Source organism: Lithobates pipiens, unplaced genomic scaffold, assembly GCF_037356315.1.
Source record: "Lithobates pipiens isolate NorthernLeopardFrog02 unplaced genomic scaffold, aLitPip1_a1.2 Scaffold_19, whole genome shotgun sequence".
NCBI lineage: Eukaryota > Metazoa > Chordata > Amphibia > Anura > Ranidae > Lithobates > Lithobates pipiens.
Window position 1 is genome coordinate 433,873,321 of NW_027507764.1, and position 23,627 is coordinate 433,896,947.

Genomic DNA, 23,627 nt, shown 5'->3' on the forward strand with positions numbered 1-23,627 from the left:
TACATACCTTCTTAAAATAAGCAAACTGGACAAGCTCAAGAGCCAGTTCAGCATCCTGAAAGTCAATTGTTTTGCTCATTCTAACTTTAGCATGAGCAGTGGCCAGTCTGATCATGGTTTCAAGTGCTCTAGCAGTAACAGGCATAGTCTGTTGGAGAAAAAAGGAATACTTTTTAAAATCCCTGGAAGCCAGTAAACGTGGATATCAGGCAAGAACATGCGTTAAAATAAAAAATAATAATACACTGAATAAAATCCCCCCAAAACACATCACATGTTTAGCACTATGAACAGCGCTTGCAGTACATTTGCTGGTCCCAAATTACAAAAAGCAGCTTCTATAAATTAGCTATAGTTACCATATTTAGAAAGCAAATTCAAACCAGTATATGTGCCTAGATTCACTGGCAGATATATACATGTCTAATAGCATTCTTGGAGTGCAAAGTCCTGAAAAAGTTTACGCTTTCATAGCTCTTCTGGGGAAAAATAAATAAAAAGCACTGAACGCTTAAGACAATAGTGGAAAACAAAAAATGAGCCACATTGAAGTATACTATAGCGAAATCAACATACCCTTGCACGGTCATTCAGTTCATCATGACTTCTGATTTTTGCATATTCCTGAGAGATGTAATCTGCAGCCTCTTGTGTCAGAACAGGCTTCATCAACTTAGCAACATGGATATATTTCCGTATGAACTCCATGCTAACAATCTTTGCTTTGCTGAAAGATCAGAACAAAAATTCATAAAAATAGATGATGTTACAAGAAATTTGAAAACGAGTAATATAATCTTCCAGGCCTTAACTATACCTAACTATTAAAGTCGCACATAATAAAGTGTGAGGGGGTGATTTTACATGACTTAGGGGTGTACTCACTTTTGTTGCAAACAGTTTAGACATTAACGGCTGTTATTTTGAGAGTACAGCAAATTCACTGTTCTACAAGCTTACTACTTACACTTACTACTTTACATTGTAGAAAAGTTTCATTTCTTCAGTGTCGTCATGAAAAGAAAATATTTCCAAAAATGATGTGAGTACTCACTTTTGTGAGATACTGTATTGTCTACCAACTTACTAGAACAATGAGTCAGAAAATTTGAAAGTTTTGCAATTCCCCTAACCCACACAAACATTTGAAATTACTTCAAGCCTTGACAGATTTTATAATCACTAATACATCATGACCATTGAAAAATACATTTAAATTTTTAATGTAATATTTAAGCAATGCCCAGCTCAGTGTACCAGAACGATGCATGCAAACTCAAATATACAAACTTTTTGCGTGGTCCATGAAGGAGATGGTCATGTTTTTCATAGATCTGCAACTCCTGATCGGTCACATCACTGGCATTTGGGTCATCTGTAGCAAAAATCTCAACACTGCACCCGAGAGGCATTGCTGTTAAAACAAGTTTTCGCTTTCAACAAAAAAATACATATACATTTAAAGCAATGAGCTATGTTAATTTTACTATATAGTGCAACAGAACACAGCAAATTTATTATCAGTTATGTTAGCCAATAATTTAAAGCATACCATAACCATCTTGCTCCCCAGGAGTTCTATATCTGTGCATTCGCAAAACATGGTCTGCAATTTCAAGGTCATGGTCTGCATCCATTTGATCCAGAACAATAAAAAGCAAATCAAATCTTGATAGCAGTGAATCTTGTAAGCCAATGTTTTCCATAGGAGTCCTGTACTGATCATACTGGAGAATAGATATAATAGAAATGAGTTAGAAGACCAAAATATATTTGGATAGCAGTAGTCTCCCATTTGTTTTGTAAAAGTAGAAAAAATGAATATACTACATGACATAGGCCAACACAATAAAACAATGTTAAAAGCTGAATTCCGGGAACGGAAAACCCCTCTCACTGCTTGTTTTGCCCAACACTGTAAAGTTTGAAAGTCACTTGCAGAAATTCTGTGCATAAGACTTGAGCAGATGAACATGTTCCCAAGAATATGGGAATGGAAAATTTCCCAATAAACCATTTGGAAGGCTGTCCCATGGAACCTACCCTTCCATAGACAGGATTTGCAGCTGCCAAGACACTGCACCGAGCATTTAGCCTTGCTTGAATTCCTGCTTTTGCTATGGTTACTCGTCCTTGTTCCATCACTTCATGGATGGCAGTTCTGTCCATGTCAGACATTTTATCAAACTCATCAATACAAACGACACCCCTGTCAGCCAGAACCATGGCACCAGCCTCCAAGCGCCTCTCTCCTAGAAAAGCAGAAAATATTCTCTAGCCAGAAAAGTAATTACGCTTAATTATAAAAAGATTAATTCTGTAAAATATTTTTTAAAACTTTACTTAATGAAAGACAGTCACAGAAAATATTTTGTTAGATAGTGTTCGCAAATACACTTTTTGCTATTTTTTTTAACCAATACTTTCCATGTATAACTGCAGTGTCCACATATAACTCAATTCAAAAAGCACCAGACTGACCAAAATGCCCAGTATACTGCAAGTTAAACCTTGTTAAACACCATCCCCTCCTGCAGCACTACAATTATGCATGAAGGCTTATGATGGGCGAGGTTAGTACACTGACATAAGGCACAGTAGCGGGAGAACAGAAAGCACATTGACAGAGGAAGAAAATGGTATTTTAAAGAATTTAACAAAAATCGTTCAAAAATATTGTAGGTACTGAATTCTAAAGTGCAAATGTATGAGGCTTTAACCCATCTCATTTGCTTTCCGCTAGCAGCTATACTTTTCCTAAAAGGGTAAATTATCCCATGTATTTATGCAGAGAGTTGGAGTTTGGGGTAAAGAGAGTCCTTCCTCCCTAGCTCTTCCACCATCTCTGGATAGATGGACATACGTCCCATTTTAGTTACCATAGCTTTTTATTTGCTTTCTCCAGCCTCTGTTCAAACTGATCAAACACTACAGTCACTTGCCTGTTTCCTGATCGGTTGTCACTGCTGCTGTCAACCCCACCCCAGAAGATCCCCTACCAGTGGTGGGAATTGCTCTTGGAGCTGTATGCAGGACATAACGTAAAAGCTGAGATTTGGCAACTGAAGGATCTCCTAGAATGGCAAAATTAAGGTTAAACATCTGCTAACATTTTCCATAAACATTTGTAATTAAATGACAAATGTTATTTGTACCTATTAGAAGAACATTGATGTCCCCTCTTATACGCGTTCCATTATCAAGAATCTTTTCATTGCCTCCAAGAAGCATGCACAAAATGGCTTTTTTAATATACTCATGACCATGGATGCTGGGAGCTAGAGATTTGCTTAATTGTTCAAAAACGTCCTGCAAAAAAAATCATCATGAGTACAAACAGGGCTATCTTTAGCTAAAATGGTCAGATCTGTTCTTCTAATACCTTGGAATGAGCTTTACAAAACTTCTTAATTTTCCCTACATCATCGGCTGAAAATGTTGGGGCAATTTCTTTGCTCATCCGTTTGATGTTGTTGGCCAACAAGATAGTCCTAAAACAGCAAGAAGAAAAAAAAAAAGCTAGCATTTAAAGCTGTTGTAAAGGCATATTTTCTTAAAATACACATAGTATACCTTCCGCTCTGCAGTCTATACACAGACTGGCCCCTTACCTCCCCTTCTGAGGGCCCCTACTGGCACTGTCCACACCTCTTCGGAGTTCCGCCATAGCAAGCAGTATACTATGGGGGCACTCATGCAGGTGTGCTGAGCCAGGCAGTGTGTCCATTGACAGTGCAGCTCGACACCATCACTTCCTTACAGGATTTGACTGAGAGCAGCAGAGGCCAATGGCTGCCTCTGTCCTATGAGATGTGAAGAGTAGTGCTGCTGCAGATGGGTACAGCACTGGATCAAGAGGAGAACCAAACCATTAAGGCAGTGTTTCTCAACTCCAGTCCTCAAGGCACCCCAACAGGTTCATTTTTCAGGCTCTGCAATTTGCACAGGTGATTTGATCAGTTTCACTGCCTTAGCAATTACCACAGCTGTTTCAATTGAGGGAAATCCTGAAAAAATTACCTGTTGGTGCACCTTGACCACTGCAGTTGATTAACACTGTTAAGGGGAGGGGGAGCTGGTCATAAGGTTTTGCAGTAAGGAAAAAACCTTGTGCCTTTAGACCCACTCCAAGAACAAAAAGGCCTAAACAGATTGGATACAAGGACAAGTTATACAAAATGTCCAGGTTATTAAAATATTAAGTGATTTTTGCAGGCCAGGGCTAAAAAATTAAAATGAAAGTCATTATTAGGTAAATAAGAATTACTGGTTATATTCAGAAGCCTTTAGTTTTTCTGGTGAACAAAAAAAAAAAAAAAAACCTGCTTACTCAATAGTACTAGCTGAAGATTTACCCACATAATTAGAGCCTAGTCTACTAGTCAATAAGACAAAAATGACATTGGAATACCTATATACAGATGTTTATCATACTGTGCATCTTATAGCAACCTCAGAAAAGTAGCATAAAGAAAAATGTGAAGTGCAGGTCAGTCCAACACAAAAGTGTACATATAAAATATTTGAGCATGAAAATGATAAACGCCCAAGTTTGTAAGGTTTATCTGTAAGAGCATATACACATTTGTTGGTTTTCCTGCAATAAAATGCATTCGATCATTTATGCTACAATGGATGATGTGCACATAGGACCCCGGAAGCATTTTTTTGTCCTGCGACATAAAGGTGGCTTTTCACTTCAAACCTTTACCTGAATGTACCAGATGTGTACCCTCCCTGCTTGGAAGGAAGACAGCGATATATTCCCACTATCTGGATGCGATCACCCGGTTTACACTTGTCCACCAAGTCATCATCGGATATTATATCCACAGAGCGAGGCAGCTGTCCTGCAGGGGCTTTTTCTGGCATCTCCTGTATAGTCAGAGTCTGGTGATCCTTATAAGTACTCAGCCCGTATTCTGTCTCCAGAGGATTATTTTCTTCATCCTATCACAAAGATATTGTTTGGAATCAGAAGGGCATCAGGCTGAGCAGTGGGTGCGCACAGCTACTGGGACCAGCAGTAAGTAAACCAAAGAGGCTGCCTGGTAAGCAACACCACATCTTCAACATCACAGAATCAATAGTGTTGAATGTGATCAACTAGTACTAGCTATACCAAATGAATGAGAATCTGTTCTCTGCTAAACTCCACAGTGATGCACCATTGTGAGGTCACCACTTTAAAACCAAATACAAGTAGATTAGTGTGTTCGAGATCACAATATTCTCAGGCTTCGTCCGACTTTCATGCCTATGCAAGCAGAGTTTGTCTGTTGGAGCATAAAACTATTGGCTCAACTCTCCCCCACGAGTGTAGGAAAGCCTAGTGACAGTTTAAGCTGGAGCAGTGGACGATGGGAGTAAGGATGCAGTGGAGATCACATGCCGGAAATATCAGGCATTTCTAAGGGCTCTGATTGGAGGGGAGAGGGGGGCACAGCAAGAGCAACAGCTGAAATAGGTGGTGGGCTGTCAAGAGAATGCATCACTGAATGACCTTAATAGACAAATAGTCTCCTTAAATATTTCTGCTCTATATTTTGTGACATCTACGCAAACTGTCACTCACTTTAAGCAGTGCAGCCATTTTATTTACACGTGCCTTGCTTGAAACTGTACCACATCCATTTGTTGCACCAACAAAATCAGACATAGGGTGCTCATGTACTTGTTCCAACAACCACCTACCTTAGTGGGGTAAATTGCATTAGATGGAAATGCCTCCAAGGAGGTAAGATCAGAGTATTTCCTCTCCAGTGTTTTCTTTGTAGCTGGGCAGTAATGAACACTTCTCATGACTTTTGGTCTTACCAAGGAACCTAGAATGAAGTATAAGAAAGATGCAAACTATGCAAAACACACCATCAGGGGAACATAGGAGGAAACCCCCTCCAGACAATTAAGGACCAGCACTGTACGCCAAGCTGTCTGCTACTTATGTCTGCACATTATATCCTATAAAGCAGTGTATACTGTACACGGTGCACAGCAATTGTATAGCCATTTCACCAACAATTTACAGCTTTCTGTAAAGTTTGGTTTAGAAAAGAAAAATTGGATATAATAGTACATGACTACGCTAGCCATCTAAAGATTTGCTAAAACTATTACAGATCTATATTCCATTCTTTTACAGCAAACCTATTAGTCTCAAAACCAATGCTCCAAGGTAACAGACAAAAAAGGTAGCTATAGATTGTTTTTGGATTGTGCTGCATTTCAGAAAACCTGTTTAAATACAAACTTTGAACTATAAATTCTGTGCTTTAAGCCACCCTTTTTAGCTACACCCACCTTTCTATTTCTCAAGGAGGCCGCCATTAAGAGATAGGCCAATAACGAGATGTAGAAGATATGCCAAAACACTGACTTCCAAATGAAAGGATAAGTTCACCTTTCATAACATGTTACACCCATATTCAGGGTGTAACATGTTATGAAGGCCCCGCAGCTGTGACAGCTAGTGGGTGATCTGCTCCCTGCTAGTCACCAAAATGTAAAAAAAAATTGCTGCCCGGCCGCGTCACTCACAGTGCTCTGAATTGCAAAGTGCAAGTCCTGACAACCTTGACTGTGGAGCATTGTGGTAGTGCATGCACGTTTCCTGTCAGAATGCAATCGGTTTACTCATACAAGGTAGCAGATACACTGGCAGGTCTGCAGGAGACCTGCATGGCATCAGTGGTCTAATGATCGCTGGAGCAATGCTTTACAGGCCCATGCAAAAAAAATAAATATTATAATATAATATAATATAATATAGATATTAAAAAAAGCTTTTTTACCAGCAAAAAAATAAATGTGCATTTTTTGGGAATGGCTGATTTTTCAATCCATGTGTGAGTTCAATTGCAGTGGCCACACATGGATTGAAAAATCAGCCATTCCCTGATGAATTATCCAAATTTTGATCTATTGCCACCTTAAATTAGAACTACAGTGCCTTGAAAAAGTATTCATAACCCCTTGAAATTTTCCACATTGTCATGTTACAACCAAAAACCTAAATGTATTTTATTGGCATTTTATCTGATAGACCAACAAAGTGACAATTCTAAAAAAGGAAAAATGATAAATGGTTTTCAAAATGATTTACAATTCACTATCTGAAAAGTGTGGCATGCATTTGTATTCCGCCCCCTATACTCCGAAACCAATAACAGTATCAGATATACCCAATTTCTCATGTTCATCCATATCAACTTTAGTCGGAATAGTAAGGCCATGCACCATTATCTTGAAATTTTGTATACATATCAAATTTGGTGGATTATAGTGATGTCATGCAAATGATATCCATATTAATATGATTACTATGTGGGATTCTTTTCCCTACTTCTCTATATATTATGTATGTATATCAGTGTTTTGCACCAATACTTTCACATGTCCACCCAATACTCAGTTGCTGCTACATGTTTCATTCAAAGTCCCACCCTCTTTCCCTAATATTTTGTACCATATTTATAGGGATGGAAGCACGTAGCCTGGCCTGGCCATGGCTTCATTTAAAGTCCCATATTCCCCTTGGCATTCTATGGTCAGGGATAACATTGTGGATATGTTTAAAGCATTGTTGGGTTATAAAAAAAATACCCCAAGCTTAGGACATCTCACAGAGCACTAAACAATCCATCCGAAAATGGAAAGAGTATTGCACAACTGCAAACCCTATCACTATTGTATAAAGAAAACTCTGAAAAAATGGTTCAACTCCTACAAAAGGTGAGTTAATCCATCAAGAAAGAGTTAAAAACAGCGCGTATTATTTCTAAATACAGACAGTAACAATAATAAGCATTCACATAGTTTAAAAATCTCCTCAAAATATTCAAACCAAAAAAATGCTAAATGATTTCCAAGCTCAATGTTTTATATTGTGTCCATTTAAACCAATGTCCAGCTGAAAATTAGTGCTTGGTAACGGAGATATCGATCTCACAATTATTCAACATAGTTCATTGGAAATTATATATAGTCTTATATTGCACTATTGCCCGACATGCACCTCCACACGTGCATACATGTAAAACACTGCCCGAGATTGTTGCCAGTAAAGAGATAGTCCCCCTTAGGTATTACTCTTACCAGACGTTGGCTGGTTTCTCGCAGTTAATAAAGAAATCCTCATAGGCGAAAGATGCAGGCGTCTTCCTTTCTTCCTTCATATACTCCTCCACTCAATCTCCGTCGAAGGTATAATTAGAAAGAAAAGTGCATATAGCGTAATTCCGTAAAACCAATGAATGCTTTATTAGATTTAAAAACCCACAAACATTGCACTTACAAACGTAAAGAGAACAACTGCAAACCCACCAAGACATGGCCATCACCTAAACTGACACGCCGGGCAAGGAGAGCATCAGAGAAACAGCTAGACATGTGCAGAGTAAAATATTTCGTTTCGGAATTTCGTTTTCGTTTGAAAACTTAATTTATTTAGTTACTCCCGAAATTCGTTTTTATTTATTTTGTTTTTCGTTCAAAAATTGCATTCGTCCGAAAATCCACATGAATTACGGTCGAATCTGTCTTTGAAGGCTTATGGTGTCTGTCGAATGTATAAAGAAGATTCGACGGAGCTAGTATATAGCATACTTTAGAACCCTATTAAAGTCTATGGGACTCCAACGTTCAAAATCTAAAGTGCTAATTTTAAAGGCTAATTTGCAAGTTACTGTCCTAAAAAGTGTTTGGGGACCCGGGTCCTGCCCCAGGGGACATGTATCAATGCAAAAAAAAGTTTTAAAAACGGCCGTTTTTTCGGGAGCAGTGATTTTAATAATGATTAAAGTGAAACAATAAAAGTGTAATATTCCTTTAAATTTCGTAGGGGGGGGTTGTCTATAGTATGCCTGTGAAGGGGCGCATGTTTCCCGTGCTTAGAATTGTCCCTGCACAAAGTGTCATTTATGCAGGAAAAAAAGTCCTTTAAAATCACTCGCAGCTATAATGAATTGTCGGCTTCCGTAATACAGAGAACACTCATTGAAAGTCATTGATAAATAAATAAATAAAAAAGCGTGGGGGTCCCCCAAATTCAATTACCAGGCCCTTCAGGTCTGGTATGGATATTAAGGAGAACCCTGCCTCAAATTTAAGAAAAAATTTGACGTGGGGTTTCCCCTAAATATCCATAACCAGACCCTTCAGGTCTGGTATGGATATTAAGGGGAACCCCGCATCAAATTAAAAAAAAAAATTGACGTGGGGTTCCCCCTAAAAATCCATACCAGACCCTTTATCCGAGCACGCAACCTGGCAGGCCGCAGGAAAAGGGGGGGGACGAGAGAGCGGCCCCCCCTCCCTCCTGAACCGTACCAGGCCACATGCCCTCAACATTGGGAGGATGCTTTGGGGGTCCGTGACCCCTCAAAGCACCTTGTCCCCATGTTGATGAGGACAAGGGCCTCATCCCCACAACCCTGGCCGGTGGTTGTGGAGGTCTGCGGGCGGGGGGCTTATCAGAATCTGGAAGCCCCCTTTAACAAGGGGACCCCCAGATCCCGGCCCCCCCCCCTGTTTGAAATGGTAAGGGGGTACAAAAGTACCCCTACCATTTCACAAAGAAAGTGTAAAAAATGTTTAAATAAAACAAACACACTTTTGAAAAATTCCTTTATTAAAAAAAAAAAAAAAAAAAAAAAAAAAAAAAAAGATTCCAGCGGCGGTAATCCACTCTTGCTATCCAGCGACGGACGGTCATCTCTCCAGCGATGTCTAATGTCATCCAGCGCAGCACAGCATCCTTCTGTCTCCTCCACGGAGACACTGCAGGCATTCCGGCGGATGACGTTTCTTATATACGGAGGGCGGGGCCACCCGTCACCTGACCCCGCCCCCCTCTGACGCAAGGGGAAACCCGGGGTTCCCCGTGACGTATGGGTGACCCCGCCCCCCTCTGATGTAACAGAAACCTGCCTGTGTTACATCAGAGGGGTGCGGGTCACCCCTACGTCACAGGGAACCCCGGGTTTGCCCTTGCGTCAGAGGGGGGCGGGGTCAGGTGACGGGTGGCCCCGCCCTCCGTATACAAGAAACGTCATCCGCCGGAATCCTTGCAGTGTCTCCTCCACGGAGACAGAAGGACGGAGGATTCGCTGCGCTGGATGACATGAGACATCGCTGGAGAGATGATCGTCCGTCGCTGGATAGCAAGAGTGGATTACCGCCGCTGGAATCTTTTTTTTATTTTTTTATTTTTAATAAAGGAATTTTTCAAAAGTGTGTTTGTTTTAACCATTTTTTACACTTTCTTTGTGAAATGGTAGGGGTACTTTTGTACCCCCTTACCATTTCAAACAGGGGGGGGCCGGGATCTGGGGGTCCCCTTGTTAAAGGGGGCTTCCAGATTCTGATAAGCCCCCCGCCCGCAGACCTCCACAACCACCGGCCAGGGTTGTGGGGATGAGGCCCTTGTCCTCATCAACATGGGGACAAGGTGCTTTGAGGGGTCACGGACCCCCAAAGCATCCTCCCAATGTTGAGGGCATGTGGCCTGGTACGGTTCAGGAGGGAGGGGGGGCCGCTCTCTCGTCCCCCCCTCTTTTCCTGCGGCCTGCCAGGTTGCGTGCTCGGATAAAGGGTCTGGTATGGATTTTTAGGGGGAACCCCACGTCAAATTTTTTCTTAAATTTGAGGCAGGGTTCCCCTTAATATCCATACCAGACCTGAAGGGCCTGGTAATTGAATTTGGGGGACCCCCACGCTTTTTTTTTAAATTTTTTTATCAATGACTTTCAATGAGTGTTCTCTGTATTACGGGAGCCGACAATTCATAATAGCTGCGAGTGATTTTAAAGGACTTTTTTTCCTGCATAAATGACACTTTGTGCAGGGACAATTCTAAGCACGGGAAACATGCGCCCCTTCACAGGCATACTATAGACAACCCCCCCCCCCCCTACGAAATTTAAAGGAATATTACACTTTTATTGTTTCACTTTAATCATTATTAAAATAACTGCTCCCGAATAAACAGCCGTTTTTAAAACTTTTTTTTGCATTGATACATGTCCCCTGGGGCAGGACCCGGGTCCCCAAACACTTTTTAGGACAGTAACTTGCAGAATCTTCTCTGTCAAATCTTTTTTCTATATAATCTTGGACTAATAGAGGTAAGGTTAAGCACATTCGACCACAGGTTCTATAGACACAGATTGTTGTCAGAGTCATGTCGAATCTCCTATTCTATATTGAACTGTTGTAACAATGAAAACGAAAATAAAGCATTTATTTATGTCGGATCTTTCGTTTTTCGGATTTTGTGCTTTCGTTATCGTTTGTCAAAACGAAAACGAAAATAGCTGAAATTCGGACGAAAACGAATGCACATGTCTAGAAACAGCCAAGAGGCCCATGGTAAGTCTGGAGGAGCTGTAGAGATCCACAGCTCAAGTGGGAGACACTGTCCACAGGACAATTAATCCCGCACTCCACAAACCTGGCATTGAATGGTTAAAAGTCATAAGAAGTCCCGTTTGCGAGAAGCCATGTGGGGGACAAAGCAAACATGGGGAAGAAGGTGCTCTGGTCAGATGAGACCAAAGTTGAACTTGTTCTAAAAGCAAAATGCTATGTGGTGGAAAACCCAGAGTTAGACTTACCGGTAACTTTTTCAAGGAGTCTTCTAGGGACAGACCTAGAACAAAATTTTACAACTGCGCTCTCCCATATACTATATGGGAGAGCGCGGTTGTAAAATTTTGTTCTATATGCTTTGTGGGTGTACAGCACACCAGACTAATCGCTGCTTTTAGGTATTTAGATTAGATTAATTTTGTTTTTTAATTAGCGCAGTATTTTCCCTTTTTCTGAGACCTAGGGCTTCTCCCTCCAGGACAGGAAACACGCATACACCATGTCTTAAAAGGTGGTCCCTCCAGGCCTCGCTCTTCAGTTTAACCAAGAACTACCGGAAGGCTCTGAAAGATCTAACACTAACAACGTTATTAACCACTTCCTGACCAGCGCACGACGATGTACGTCGACAGAATGGCACGGGCAGGCATATTGGTGTACAGGTACGTCCAATATTCAATGCCGCCCTGCCATCAGGAGCGCGCCGACGCCGGCGCGCTCCCGCGCTGGTCGGGACCCCCGTGAGTCCGGTCGCGGGACCCGCGGACTCGATCGCCGCGGGCATCCCCGCGATTGTCTCACGGAGCGGCCGAATGGAGGAAATGCTGAGTAAACAGCATTTCTCCATTCTGCCTAGCAACTAGTGACGCTGATATCTGCTCCATGTGATTGGAGCAGAGATCAGTGTTCAATAAATGAAAGCCCAACCCCCCCACAGTTAGTAACACACCCCTAGGAACACTTAACCCCTACACTGCCATCCACTGGTTAACCCCTTCACTGCCAGTGTCATTTACACAGGAATCACTGCATTTATATAGCAGTGATTACTGTATAAATGACAATGGTCCCAAAAATGTGTCAAAAATGTCCGATGGGTCCCCCACAATGTCGCAGTCACAATAAAAATTGCTGATCGCCGCCATTACTAGTTAAAAAAAAAAAAAAAAAAATTATTAATAAAAATACTATAAAACTATCCCTATTTTGTAAACGCTATAACTTTTGCGCAAACCAATCAATAATCGCTTATTGCGATTTTTTTTACCAAAAATATGTAGAAGAATACGTATCAGCCTAAACTGAGGGAAAAAAAAAAGTTTTTTTATATATTTTTGGGGGATATTTATTATAACAAAAAGTAAAAAATGCGTTTTTTTCAAAATTGTCGCTCTATTTTTGTTTATAGCACAAAAAATAAAAGCCGCAGGGGTGATCAAATACCACCAAAAGAAAGCTCCATTTGTGGGAAAAAAAAGGACGTCAATTTTGTTTGGGAGTCACGTCGCACGACCGCGCAATTGTCAGTTAAAGTGACGCAGTGCCGAATCGCAAAAAGTGGTCTGGTCTTTGACCAGCAAATTGGTCCGGTCTGAAAGTGGTTAAATACGTCCAACACCAGTCAATCTAAAACACCAGGTGGGAAACCAGGCTGTCTTGGAAGACTCCTAGAAAAAGTTACAAGTAACTCAGGTTTTCTCCTCTCGTCTTCCAGGACAGCCTCTAAAATAAGGAAGAAACTTACTTTGTCAGGGCAGGGCCATTGCCTGGAGGACCATGCGTCCAAATGTCTGCTCACTTTCAGACAAATCCAGACGGTAATGCTTAGCAAATGTTGAGTAGCTGGACCATGTTGCTGCCTTGTAGATGACCCCCGGAGAGGCTCCAGCCCTCTCTGCCCACGAAACCGAGACTGCTCTAGTGGAATGTGCCTTAACAGGGCTTGCTTACCTTCAACTTATAAGCTTCTATAACTGAAAAAAAGTGGCTGGCAACACAGCAACTATTAAACCCCGCGCCACTGAAAATAATAATAATAATAAAATAAAAAATAAATATATAATCTGATAATCAGTGAATCAAAATGTGCTAAATGAAACACTAATAGCTGCTCCCTAGAAAAACAAGAAAAAAACTTGTAGTGCTATAAGTATACTCATAATAGGGGCGCTAGAGCAAATACCAAACAATAAAAAATTTGAAACTTGGTGATCATACAACATCTAAAATAATACACACCATATCACAAAACTGCAATAAAACAAAAAATTGCAACCAAAATAAGGTGAAAAACAATAATGAGTGAAGTCCCAATTGGGTGATGACACAAAAAAGGAAAACAGAAAATGACTTAAATATAAATCCAAAAGTCCAAAACAGTGATTTTTTCAGTGAAAAACTCCTTCTGAATCCATGAATCAGAACTGCTGGGATCTTCTATAACGTAATGAAAAAACGTCCCTTCACCAAGAATTTACGGACATAGAGAAAACACCCCACTTGTGAAGATAGATGTCTTCTTACCAGATGCTGTTGACTACTTTAATTAAAAAGATAGTCAAATAGGCTTATGCAGGTAGATTCCCTGCTCACATGGAATCAGGTGGACCTCCTATGGACAGAAGCTTCTCCTCATAGACTCAGATAGGTCATAAAAAAAGCCAAACAAAAATCCATAGCGTAATACCGTTTAATAAAAAATAAATTTTAAAACATAAGACCAAATGGCTGCTTACATATGTTGGTGCCCAACCTGGCACTGGGGCTGCTTGCTTAAAACAAAAGTTTTCGTAATGGATACGTAGTTCCTCGTGGTGTAAGGCGTGCGTTCCACCGAAGGGCAGCCGATGACCAAGGATGACCGGAACTGTACGTAAACGAACGTGACTGGATACCGCCTCGACGTACGTTTCGTTTGACACGTCATCAGGAAGCGTACCCAGTCACAAAGTCAGCGTTCTTTATGGTGTCTCGATCAATCCATAGACCAATCGAGAAACACTTAATTTAATGCGCAGCCTCAGTCCCACTTAAGGCTAACAGCAGTAATGATTCAATAAAACGTAAATAACAAAGACGTTTACGACATATCACCCCAAACAAACGAAGGGATGAATTAAATATTAGAACATAAAAAGATAAAAGATATAATTAAAAAAAGGTGTAATTAAAAAAGTAAAGAAGGAAAAAAGTAAAGAGAGGAACCCATATGAAAAGGGAAATATCAAAGAACGAAACGAAGTGGATATATAATTTAAAAACTATGCAGCCTCTAGGAATGAACATAGAGCTTGATTTAAATTGTTTGTTGTTTTTTGTCTAATGATTAAAAAGTTCCCCGTATTTCTTGATTCAGGTATTTTTCTGCCATTTTTCCATTTTTGAATTTATTTGGCGTTTTTTCTGGCCTGTGATGGGGGTTTTGTTTTTTCCTCACATCTGTCAGCCAGAAAGAGTGCCAGACTTTCTTTTTGATAATGGCAGTAATATATTTAAGAATTTCACATATTCTTTAGAAGAAACCTACAATTATTAATCAGAAAAAAACCATCCCTCTTTTTTGTCTATGAAGTGGTATTTATTTCTACACTATAGACTGACATCTAGTGTTTTTTTTGTAAATTACAAGCAACTTATCCCCTTTGTTTTTCCAATGATTAAACCCATTGGATTATTAGATGTGTATTTACTTTTTTAATTACACCTTTTTTTAATTATATCTTTTATTTTTTTATGCTCTAATATTTAATTCATCCCTTCGTTTGTTTGGGGTGATATGTCGTAAACGTCTATTTGTTATTTACGTTTTATTGAATCATTACTGCTGTTAGCCTTAAGTGGGACTGAGGCTGCGCATTAAATTAAGTGTTTCTCGATTGGTCTATGGATTGATCGAGACACCATAAAGAACGCTGACTTTGTGACTGGGTACGCTTTCTGATGACGTGTCAAACGAAACGTACGTCGAGGCGGTATCCAGTCACGTTAGTTTACGTACAGTTCCGGTCGTCCTTGGTCATCGGCTGCCCTTCGGTGGAATGCACGCCTTACACCACGAGGAACTACGTATCCATTACGAAAACTTTTGTTTTAAGCAAGCAGCCCCAGTGCCAGGTTGGGCACCAACATATGTAAGCAGCCATTTGGCCTTATGTTTTAAAATTTATTTTTTATTAAACGGTATTACGCTATGGATTTTTGTTTGGCTTTTTTTATGACCTATCTGAGTCTATGAGGAGAAGCTTCTGTCCATAGGAGGTCCACCTGATTCCATGTGAGCAGGGAATCTACCTGCATAAGCCTATTTGACTATCTTTTTAATTAAAGTAGTCAACAGCATCTGGTAAGAAGACATCTATCTTCACAAGTGGGGTGTTTTCTCTATGTCCGTAAATTCTTGGCGAAGGGACGTTTTTTCATTACGTTATAGAAGATCCCAGCAGTTGTTCTGATTCATGGATTCAGAAGGAGTTTTTCACTGAAAAAAATCACTGTTTTGGACTTTTGGATTTATATTTAAGTCATTTTCTGTTTTCCTTTTTGGTGTCATCACCTAATTGGGACTTCACTCATTGTTTTTCACCTTATTTTGGTTGCAATTTTGTTTTATTGCAGTTTTGTGATATGGTGTGTATTATTTTAGATGTTGTATGATCACCAAGTTTCACATTTTTTATTGTTTGGTATTTGCTCTAGCGCCCCTATTATGAGTATACTTAAAGCTTCTATAACTGCCATTCTTATCCACCTAGCGATGGAAGATTTAGAGGCCCCGCAGCCCTTGAGGACCCCTGAAAAATTAACAAAAAAGTCAAAGATCCTAAATCCTTTAGTAAACTCTAAATAAACTAAAAGGCTTCTCCTAACATCCAATAAACTTAAAGATTCCTCCCCATCAACACCCGAGGGAGTGGAAAGTTGGCAGGACAATGTCCTGAGTCCTATGAAATGTAGAAACTACTTTGGGGAGATAATTGGGATCTGTCTTAATGATCCTATCCTCCCGTATTAACAAAAATGGCTCCCTAATAGAGAGCCTGCAAATCACTCACCCTTCTGGCTGAGGTGATTGCTATCAAACACTGTTTTGAGTACCACCCACTTTAACATGGCTTCCTCCAGAGGCTCAAAGGGACTACCAGTAAGTAGTGATGTACGAACGTGCCAAAAAGTTTGGAAACTGCAAGGTTCGCAGCGGACCCTATTCACTTTAATGGCAGGTGAACCTTAACCTCAAGGTCATATTTTCAGCCACAAAATACTTACTAGCTGTGCACACAGTCCCACAACATGGACACTGACATAACAAAAGTATTAAGTGAATCTGGGAACAAAGACAAGCATTTTTTTTTTTTATCAGTGAAATTTTGACAATTCAGGAGCGTATGAAGGCCATGGAGGTCAGGCCATGCTATGAAGGGGGTGCAGGAGATGATCAGTGGTGCCACAGTCAGGCCAGCGCAGTCCTGTGCCAGCGTCCCAACCTGTGCTTGAGCCCCTTCCTCTGTCCGGCCCTTACCCCCACCTATGCAGGGCTAGAGAAGTGCAGTATATGTGGAAGAAGGTATATAACACCCCGCTTCAATCTGTCATTTTGGGGGGCCACTGGTCTATCACACCAGTTATACTTTTTCCTAATTGCGTTTGTCTTTGTAGTATCGCTGCAGAACCGCTCAGCAGTCACAATGCTGCACAGTGGAAATGCACTATACTATGCTTTCTATATTTGAAAGTATTTTATATGTGTATTACACCCCTATATACTGCACACCAAATAGTACACCTTTACCAGTCCTTAAAAGGACCTTTGTGGACCTAATAGTAGCTAGCAGCTAGTGAATTGCAGACTGTCCCTGCTCCAAAAACCAAACTGTCCCTACATTGAGAAACGACAGCTGCAGAATCAGTCAGCAGCACTGCATGCAGTACATTATAATATGCTTTCTATATTTGAAAGTATATATTATACTTGTATTGCAACCCTATATACTGTACACCTATACCGGTCCTTAAAAGGACCTTTGTGGACCTAATAGTAGCTAGCTAGTGAATTGCAGACTGTCCCTGCTCCAAACACCAAACTGTCCCTCCCTACACTGAAAAAAGACAGCTGCAGAATCGGTCAGCACTCAGCAGCACTGCAGTGCACTATAATATGCTTTCTATATGTGAAAGAAAGTATATTCTAAGTGTATTACAACCATATATACTGTACACCTATACCAGGCCTTAAAACGACTTTTGAGACCTAATAGTATAGTGATTAGACTGACTGTCCCTGCTCCACACAGCATCCTTTCCCTACACTCACAAAAGACAGAATGTAAAATGGCCGCCAGATCAGGTCTATTTATAAGGTAGGGGGTATGTCCATGTGCTGAAATGTCTCAATTGGCTGTCCTGTACCCCATGATGGATGTGTCATGGGTCAAAAGTTCTTCACAATGTAAACAAATATGTCCGCCACAAACAGCGCCAGAAGCCCGCCAGTTTGGCAAATCGCAAACCGACCGCGGGGCGAACCGCAAGGCCATCTCTACCAGTAAGCGCTTTGAGGACCACAGTAAGGTCCCAAGTGGGGCAGGATATAACTTTCACTGGTCTGGACTTCGCTAGGGCCTTGAAAAAATTCCTAACTAATTCTGCTGAAGAGAGGTCTGCAAGAAAATACTCAAGGCCGCAGTCTGCACCTTTAGGGTACTAACAGAAAGGCCCAATTCCACACCTGCCTGAAGAAAATTCAGGACTGCCGGGATCCCAGGATGATTCAGTCCTTGCTCTACCAACCAGGAATTAAATCCCTTCCATACTTTGGCATAGATTGCCCTGGTTATTGGCTTACAGCACTCAAGGAGGTTTCTAATCACCATCTGAAAATCCCTGAGCTCTCAACAGCTGTTCCTCAGATACCAAGCTGATAGTTTGAGGTTCTCTATCCAAGGGTGTAGAATCGGCCCCTGGGAAATCAGATCTTCTCTGACCAGAAGGGGTAGAGGAGGACAGTCTTAGGATGACAGACCAGGGTCTTTTTGGCCAGAATGGCGCCACTAGGATGAGATCCGTAGATTCTGCTAGAAATTTTTGGAGAACCGCAGTTATCAGCCGAACTGGAGAAAAGGCATAACAGGTTGAACTGCCAGGAGTTGGCAAAGGCATCTATCCCTGTGGACTGATCCTGTGGGTGGACAGAAAAAAACTGCTCCACCTTGTTGGCCTCCGAGGCAAAAAAATCCACCTCTGGTTGTCCCCAATGTCCTACGATCTACCCGAACACTTGTGTTGAGGGACCATTTGTCCTGACACACAGCCTGAATGAGGACAGCTTCACCTCTGCCCAGCACGGAATATTGCTGGCTATAGTTTGCAGGGCTCCTTGTGCCCCCCGTTTGTTCACATATGCGACAGCCGCCGCATTGTCTGTCCGAACCTGTAGGTGTAATCCCCTTATCCGGGATTGAAAGACCTCCATGGTTCTTAGAATAGCCAGCAACTCCCTCTGATTTAAGGATTGACAAGCCTCCCTCGGTGACCAGGCTCCCTGAACCAAGGACTGCTCCAGATGAGCGCCCCACCCCTAGGTACTGACATCGGTCGTCATCACTATGGCCACAGGGCGGGCCCCAAGACAGACCAACCTCCAGGTTGTGATGAGCCTGTCACCACCATAAAGTCCTCCTGACTTTTGCCGGTATACGCATGGGTTGATCTAGGGTTTGCCCCCTACCATCCCAGCAACTCAGCATGAGATTCTGCAGAGGTCGCTGATGCAGTCTTGCCCAAGGAACCGCTGGGAAACAAGACGTCATTAGGCACAGAACTCATTACCTCTCTGATCGGGAATAGCTGATTGGATTGAAGCTGGGCCACTGCCTGATCCACCTTCAGAATTTTCTCCCCCGGGAGAAAAACCTTCATTCCCACTGAAGATATCCTGTACCCCAAATACAGGACCTCATATGCTGGGGTAATCTGAGACTTTTCCCCGTTGATTAGCCACCCGAGAGACAGGAGAAAAGTCTGGGACTCCTGCAACTCTCTCTCCAGTTGCTGAAAGGAGGGGGCCACAAACAGGAGATCGTCCAGGTAGGGGATCACTGTAATGGCCCCGACTCTTAATGGAGCCAAGGCCTCTGCTAGAACCTTCGTGAGAATACTTGGTAACGACGATAGACCAAAAGGAAGCGCCTGGAATGGGAAATGCGGGATTTCTGCATCTATTCTGACCACCAGCCTGAGGAATTTGTGAAATTCCTGATGTAAAGGGATATGTAGATAGGCATCCATGAGGTCTACTGTGACCATATAACATCCTTGAAAGAGGAGGTTGGTTACTGTAAAGATAGCTTCCATCGTGAATTGTTTGTACTTTACAAACTGATTCAGGGGCTGGAGATTCAGGATCAGGCTGAACTTCCCTGAAGGTTTTCTCACAACAGGAGTATACCCCCTGACCCTGCTCCTTTTTGGGCACTCGTATAAGGACACTGATCCACCAGGTCCACCAACAAGCCCAGGGCTCTCGCTTTCTCCCCGTGTCTGGGCAACTGAGTAATCTGAAAGATTGATGGGGGAACTGAACTCCAGTCGGTAACCGTTCCTTATAATATCCAAAATGAACAGACTTGGAGTGAACTTTAGCCATCGTGGGAGGAATTTCCAGTCCCCCCCCCCTCTTCCCCACTGGGACACAGGAGTCACTGGGGCTTTGTGGTGGTTTGAGGAGGATTAAATAGGATTCCTCCTCTTCCACGGCCTTTATGACTCGTCCAAGGTTTTTTGGGACAGCCATCTTTCTCCTGCTGGCCTTGTCTGGAGCCTCCCAAAAAACATTTGCCCTCAGACTTCTCAGAAAACGTTTTCTTCCTATCCTGACTGCGCTCCAACGCCTCCTGGAGGCCTGGCCCAAACAAGTGGTTACCCCGAAAAGTGTAACCCACAAAGTTTTAATTTGGAGGCAGAATTTCCCTAACAAGTTTTAAGCCATACCGCCCTTCTTGCCGTATTTACCACTGACCTAGCGGCCAGTTTTACTGATTCCGAAAGCATCTGCCAAAAAGCCCACTGCTTTGAACAGAAGGGGAAAAGACTTCAGGAGCTATTGTCTAGAAGTACCCACTGAAATATGGGACTGCAACTGCGATAACCAACACTCCAGGTTCCTGGCAACACAGGTAGCTGCTAGAGCTGGCTTTAACCCATTTGAAGAGGCATCCCAAGCCCTCTTTAGCAGCACATCCCCTCTCCTATCCATGGGATCCCCAAGCGATTCCAAATCGTCAAAGGCCAAGTCTGTCTTTTTTGAGACTTTAGCTAAAGGTGCGTCAGTTTAGGCACTTTATTCCATGGATGCAAAGCATCTGCTTCAAACGGGAACCTCCGTTTGAGGCTACCGGAAAAGAATGGCCTATTTTCTGGCTGTTCCCACTCCAGCAAAATCAAATCAATCATGGATTTTTGTACGGGAAAGACCCTGGCTTTCTTAGCACTAGACCCCTGGTACATTAGGTCATGCTTGGACAGTTGAACCTGCTCCTCACGAATTTCTAACGTGTCATAAATAGCTTTAAGTAGATCCCCCACATCGTCCAGAGATAACCTATATCTGGACCCTCTGGAAGAATCCTCCTCTGAGCCCGATGCTGAATCCAACTGAGAGGAGGTTTGCGATCTAGACCCCCTTTCCCTCTCCCCCTCCTGACTGGGCTCAGATAGGGAAGGGAGAATAGCTGCCCTATGCATGCCTAAAGGGGGGCCCTGCATCCTATCCACTATTCCTTTGAATGACTGAAAGTGGACGCAAGCTCATCCTTAACAGACGTCAGGATTTTATGACAAGCTGCCACAGAATCATCCTTGACGCGACTACTGACACAATCGGGGCATAAAGGCTTCTCCCAATTGGGGCCTAACTTAGTCCCACATAAGGCACATTTCTTCCTAGGGAGCGGTGTCCTGTCCTGGGTTTTAACCTAAAAACCAAACAGAAGAGACAAAAAGGACACTTATGGAAAAGACTCCCTGACCCACAACCAGCACTGTGCCCGGGTTAGCCTAGGAAGTGCCTATCCCATCACCAAGGGCTCCCCACCCAGGGAGGGAGAATTTGGGTCCCCAGAACCCTAAACCCCCCAGTGTAAGAATGGTCCACCCTCACCATCTTACCTGGGAGGTACTGGAGCCCACAGTACCAGAGTCCGTTGCCTGAACCGCCGTCTCCATGTTCCTGGTGCCTTGCGCAGCCTAGCTGTGCTTTCCACACCGCTCCGGGTGCCTGTGTCTTTACCTCTAGAGACCAGAGCTGTGTCTCACAGTGCCCCCTGATGACGCGGTTCCGCTGGAAGTCCTTGCCACTTCCGTCCGCTGGAACGCACAAGCCCCGTCCCTTCGCGTCCGCCGAGATAGATCACCAGAATGGCCGGCAGAGCGTCTCTCACCTGCTGGTCAAACACTACCACAGGTACGGTGCTGTGGGGAACAAGGAGAATCACCAGGGGTCCAGCGCTCCGAGCTTACGGCAGCGGTGGGCCAAGCATCCTACTCTTCCCCAGCAGGACAGAGGGATGCCTAGGCAGGAGGAGGCCAACGCCAGGTGCTCTTCCCAGGACAGCCCTGAGACATGGAGCTCCCTTAGTCCCTCTAACGTGCTCCTTCCCGTCCGGCAGGAAACACAATAACCGAAGAGGGAGGCCTTGAGGACCACCTTTTAAAACATGTGTATGTGTTTCCTGACCTGGAGGGAGGAGCCCTATGTCTCAGAAGCTATCCTGGAAGACGAGAGGAGAAAACTGCATATCACCCAGAATGCACCATCCCCACCGTGAAACGTAGTGGTGGCAGCATGTTGTGGGGATGCTTATCTTCAGCAGGGACAGGGAAGCTGGGCTGAGTTGATTGGAAGATAGATGGAGCCAAATACAGGGCAATCTTTGAAGAAAACCTGTTAGTCTGCAAAAGACTTGACTGGGGTGGGGGTTTACCTTCCAACAGAACCCTAAACATACAATGGAATGGTTTACAAAGCATTTATGGGCAGTGTTGGTCATCTTACTTTAAAAAAGTAAATAGTTAAGTTACAAATTACTTCTCCCAAAAAGTAATTGTGTTAGTAACTCAGTTACATCGGAAAAGTAATTAGTTACTCAGCAAAGTAACTGACTTTTTTAATATTCTATAGATGGGACTAGCGAAGGACGTGAATGTTGCCGCCTCCATCAGCGAGATTGACACCTCATGAGCCCCTTGTATGGATTTAAAGGGCAACCCTCTACGCCAAAAAACGGCGTGGTGGTCCCCCCAAAGTCCATAGCAGACCCTTATCCGAACAAGCAGCCCAGCGGGTCGAGAAAAGGGGGTGGGGATGAGCGAGCGCCACCCCCCCCTCCTGAATCGTATCATGCCACGTGCCCTCAACATGGATGGGGTGCTTTGGGGAAGGGGGGCCCTGTGGCCCTCCCCACCCCAAAGCACTTGTCCCCACATTAATGACGACAAGGGCCTCTTCCCGACAACCCTTTAATAAGGGGGCCCCCAGATTCCGACCCCCTACCCTATGTGAATGAGTATAGGGCAAGATGTACCCCGACCCATTCACATGGGGAAAAAAAGTTTTAATAAGACAGGTTTTTAAAGTACATTAGACAGCTCCGGGGGTCTTCCACTTCGGGGGTCTTCTCGCTGGGCTCCTCCGCTATCTTCTGCTCTTTTACTAACGGAGGAGTCCGCCTTTCTCCGTCGCCACAGTCCGGGGGTCTTGTCCCACTCTTCACTTCTTCTGCCGGGCCTCCCCTATCTTATAGCTCTTTTACCAGCGTTGGCTTAGTCTTGTCGATTGCCTTCTCCTTCCGACGTTGACACAACGCTCTCTCCGTTCGTAATGGCAGGGACGTGTCGTGTGGCGATTTATATAGGCATAAGGGACGGGGTCACTGGGTGATGTCACATTGTGACCCCACCCCTTATGACAGTCCCGGGGATGCTAGGATTGACATCATAAGGGGCAGGGGTCACCATGTGACATCACCCGGTGACTCCACCCCTTATGCCAAGATAAGTAGCCGCACAATGCGGAAGAAGAAGACGACCCCCGGACGGCGATGCAGGAGAAAGCCAGGCTCCTCCGCTAGTAGAAGAGCAGAAGATAGCGGAGGAGACTGGCAAGAAAACTCCTGAAGTCGGAAGAAGACCCCCGGAGCTGTCTAAGTACTTTAAAAACCTGTGCTTTTTATTAATACTTTTTCCCCAGGTGAATGGGTAGGGGTACA

General features: G+C 43.1%; 1 protein-coding gene across 2 annotated transcripts in view; it reads right to left on the reverse strand.

Annotated features, from left to right (window-relative positions):
• LOC143997162 (maternal DNA replication licensing factor mcm3) overlaps positions 1-23,627 on the reverse strand; it is a 54,818-nt gene that overhangs the window by 10,776 nt on the left and 20,415 nt on the right. For both annotated transcript variants that reach the window (XM_077492621.1, XM_077492622.1), the window contains 10 exons: positions 5,695-5,825; positions 4,712-4,950; positions 3,383-3,491; positions 3,156-3,309; positions 2,943-3,074; positions 2,044-2,252; positions 1,553-1,727; positions 1,291-1,414; positions 577-727; positions 8-148 (listed from right to left, as the gene is read on the reverse strand). In XM_077492621.1, the coding sequence (XP_077348747.1) occupies positions 8-148; positions 577-727; positions 1,291-1,414; positions 1,553-1,727; positions 2,044-2,252; positions 2,943-3,074; positions 3,156-3,309; positions 3,383-3,491; positions 4,712-4,950; positions 5,695-5,825 (1,565 nt within the window). The remainder of the gene's footprint in view (positions 1-7; positions 149-576; positions 728-1,290; positions 1,415-1,552; positions 1,728-2,043; positions 2,253-2,942; positions 3,075-3,155; positions 3,310-3,382; positions 3,492-4,711; positions 4,951-5,694; positions 5,826-23,627) is intronic.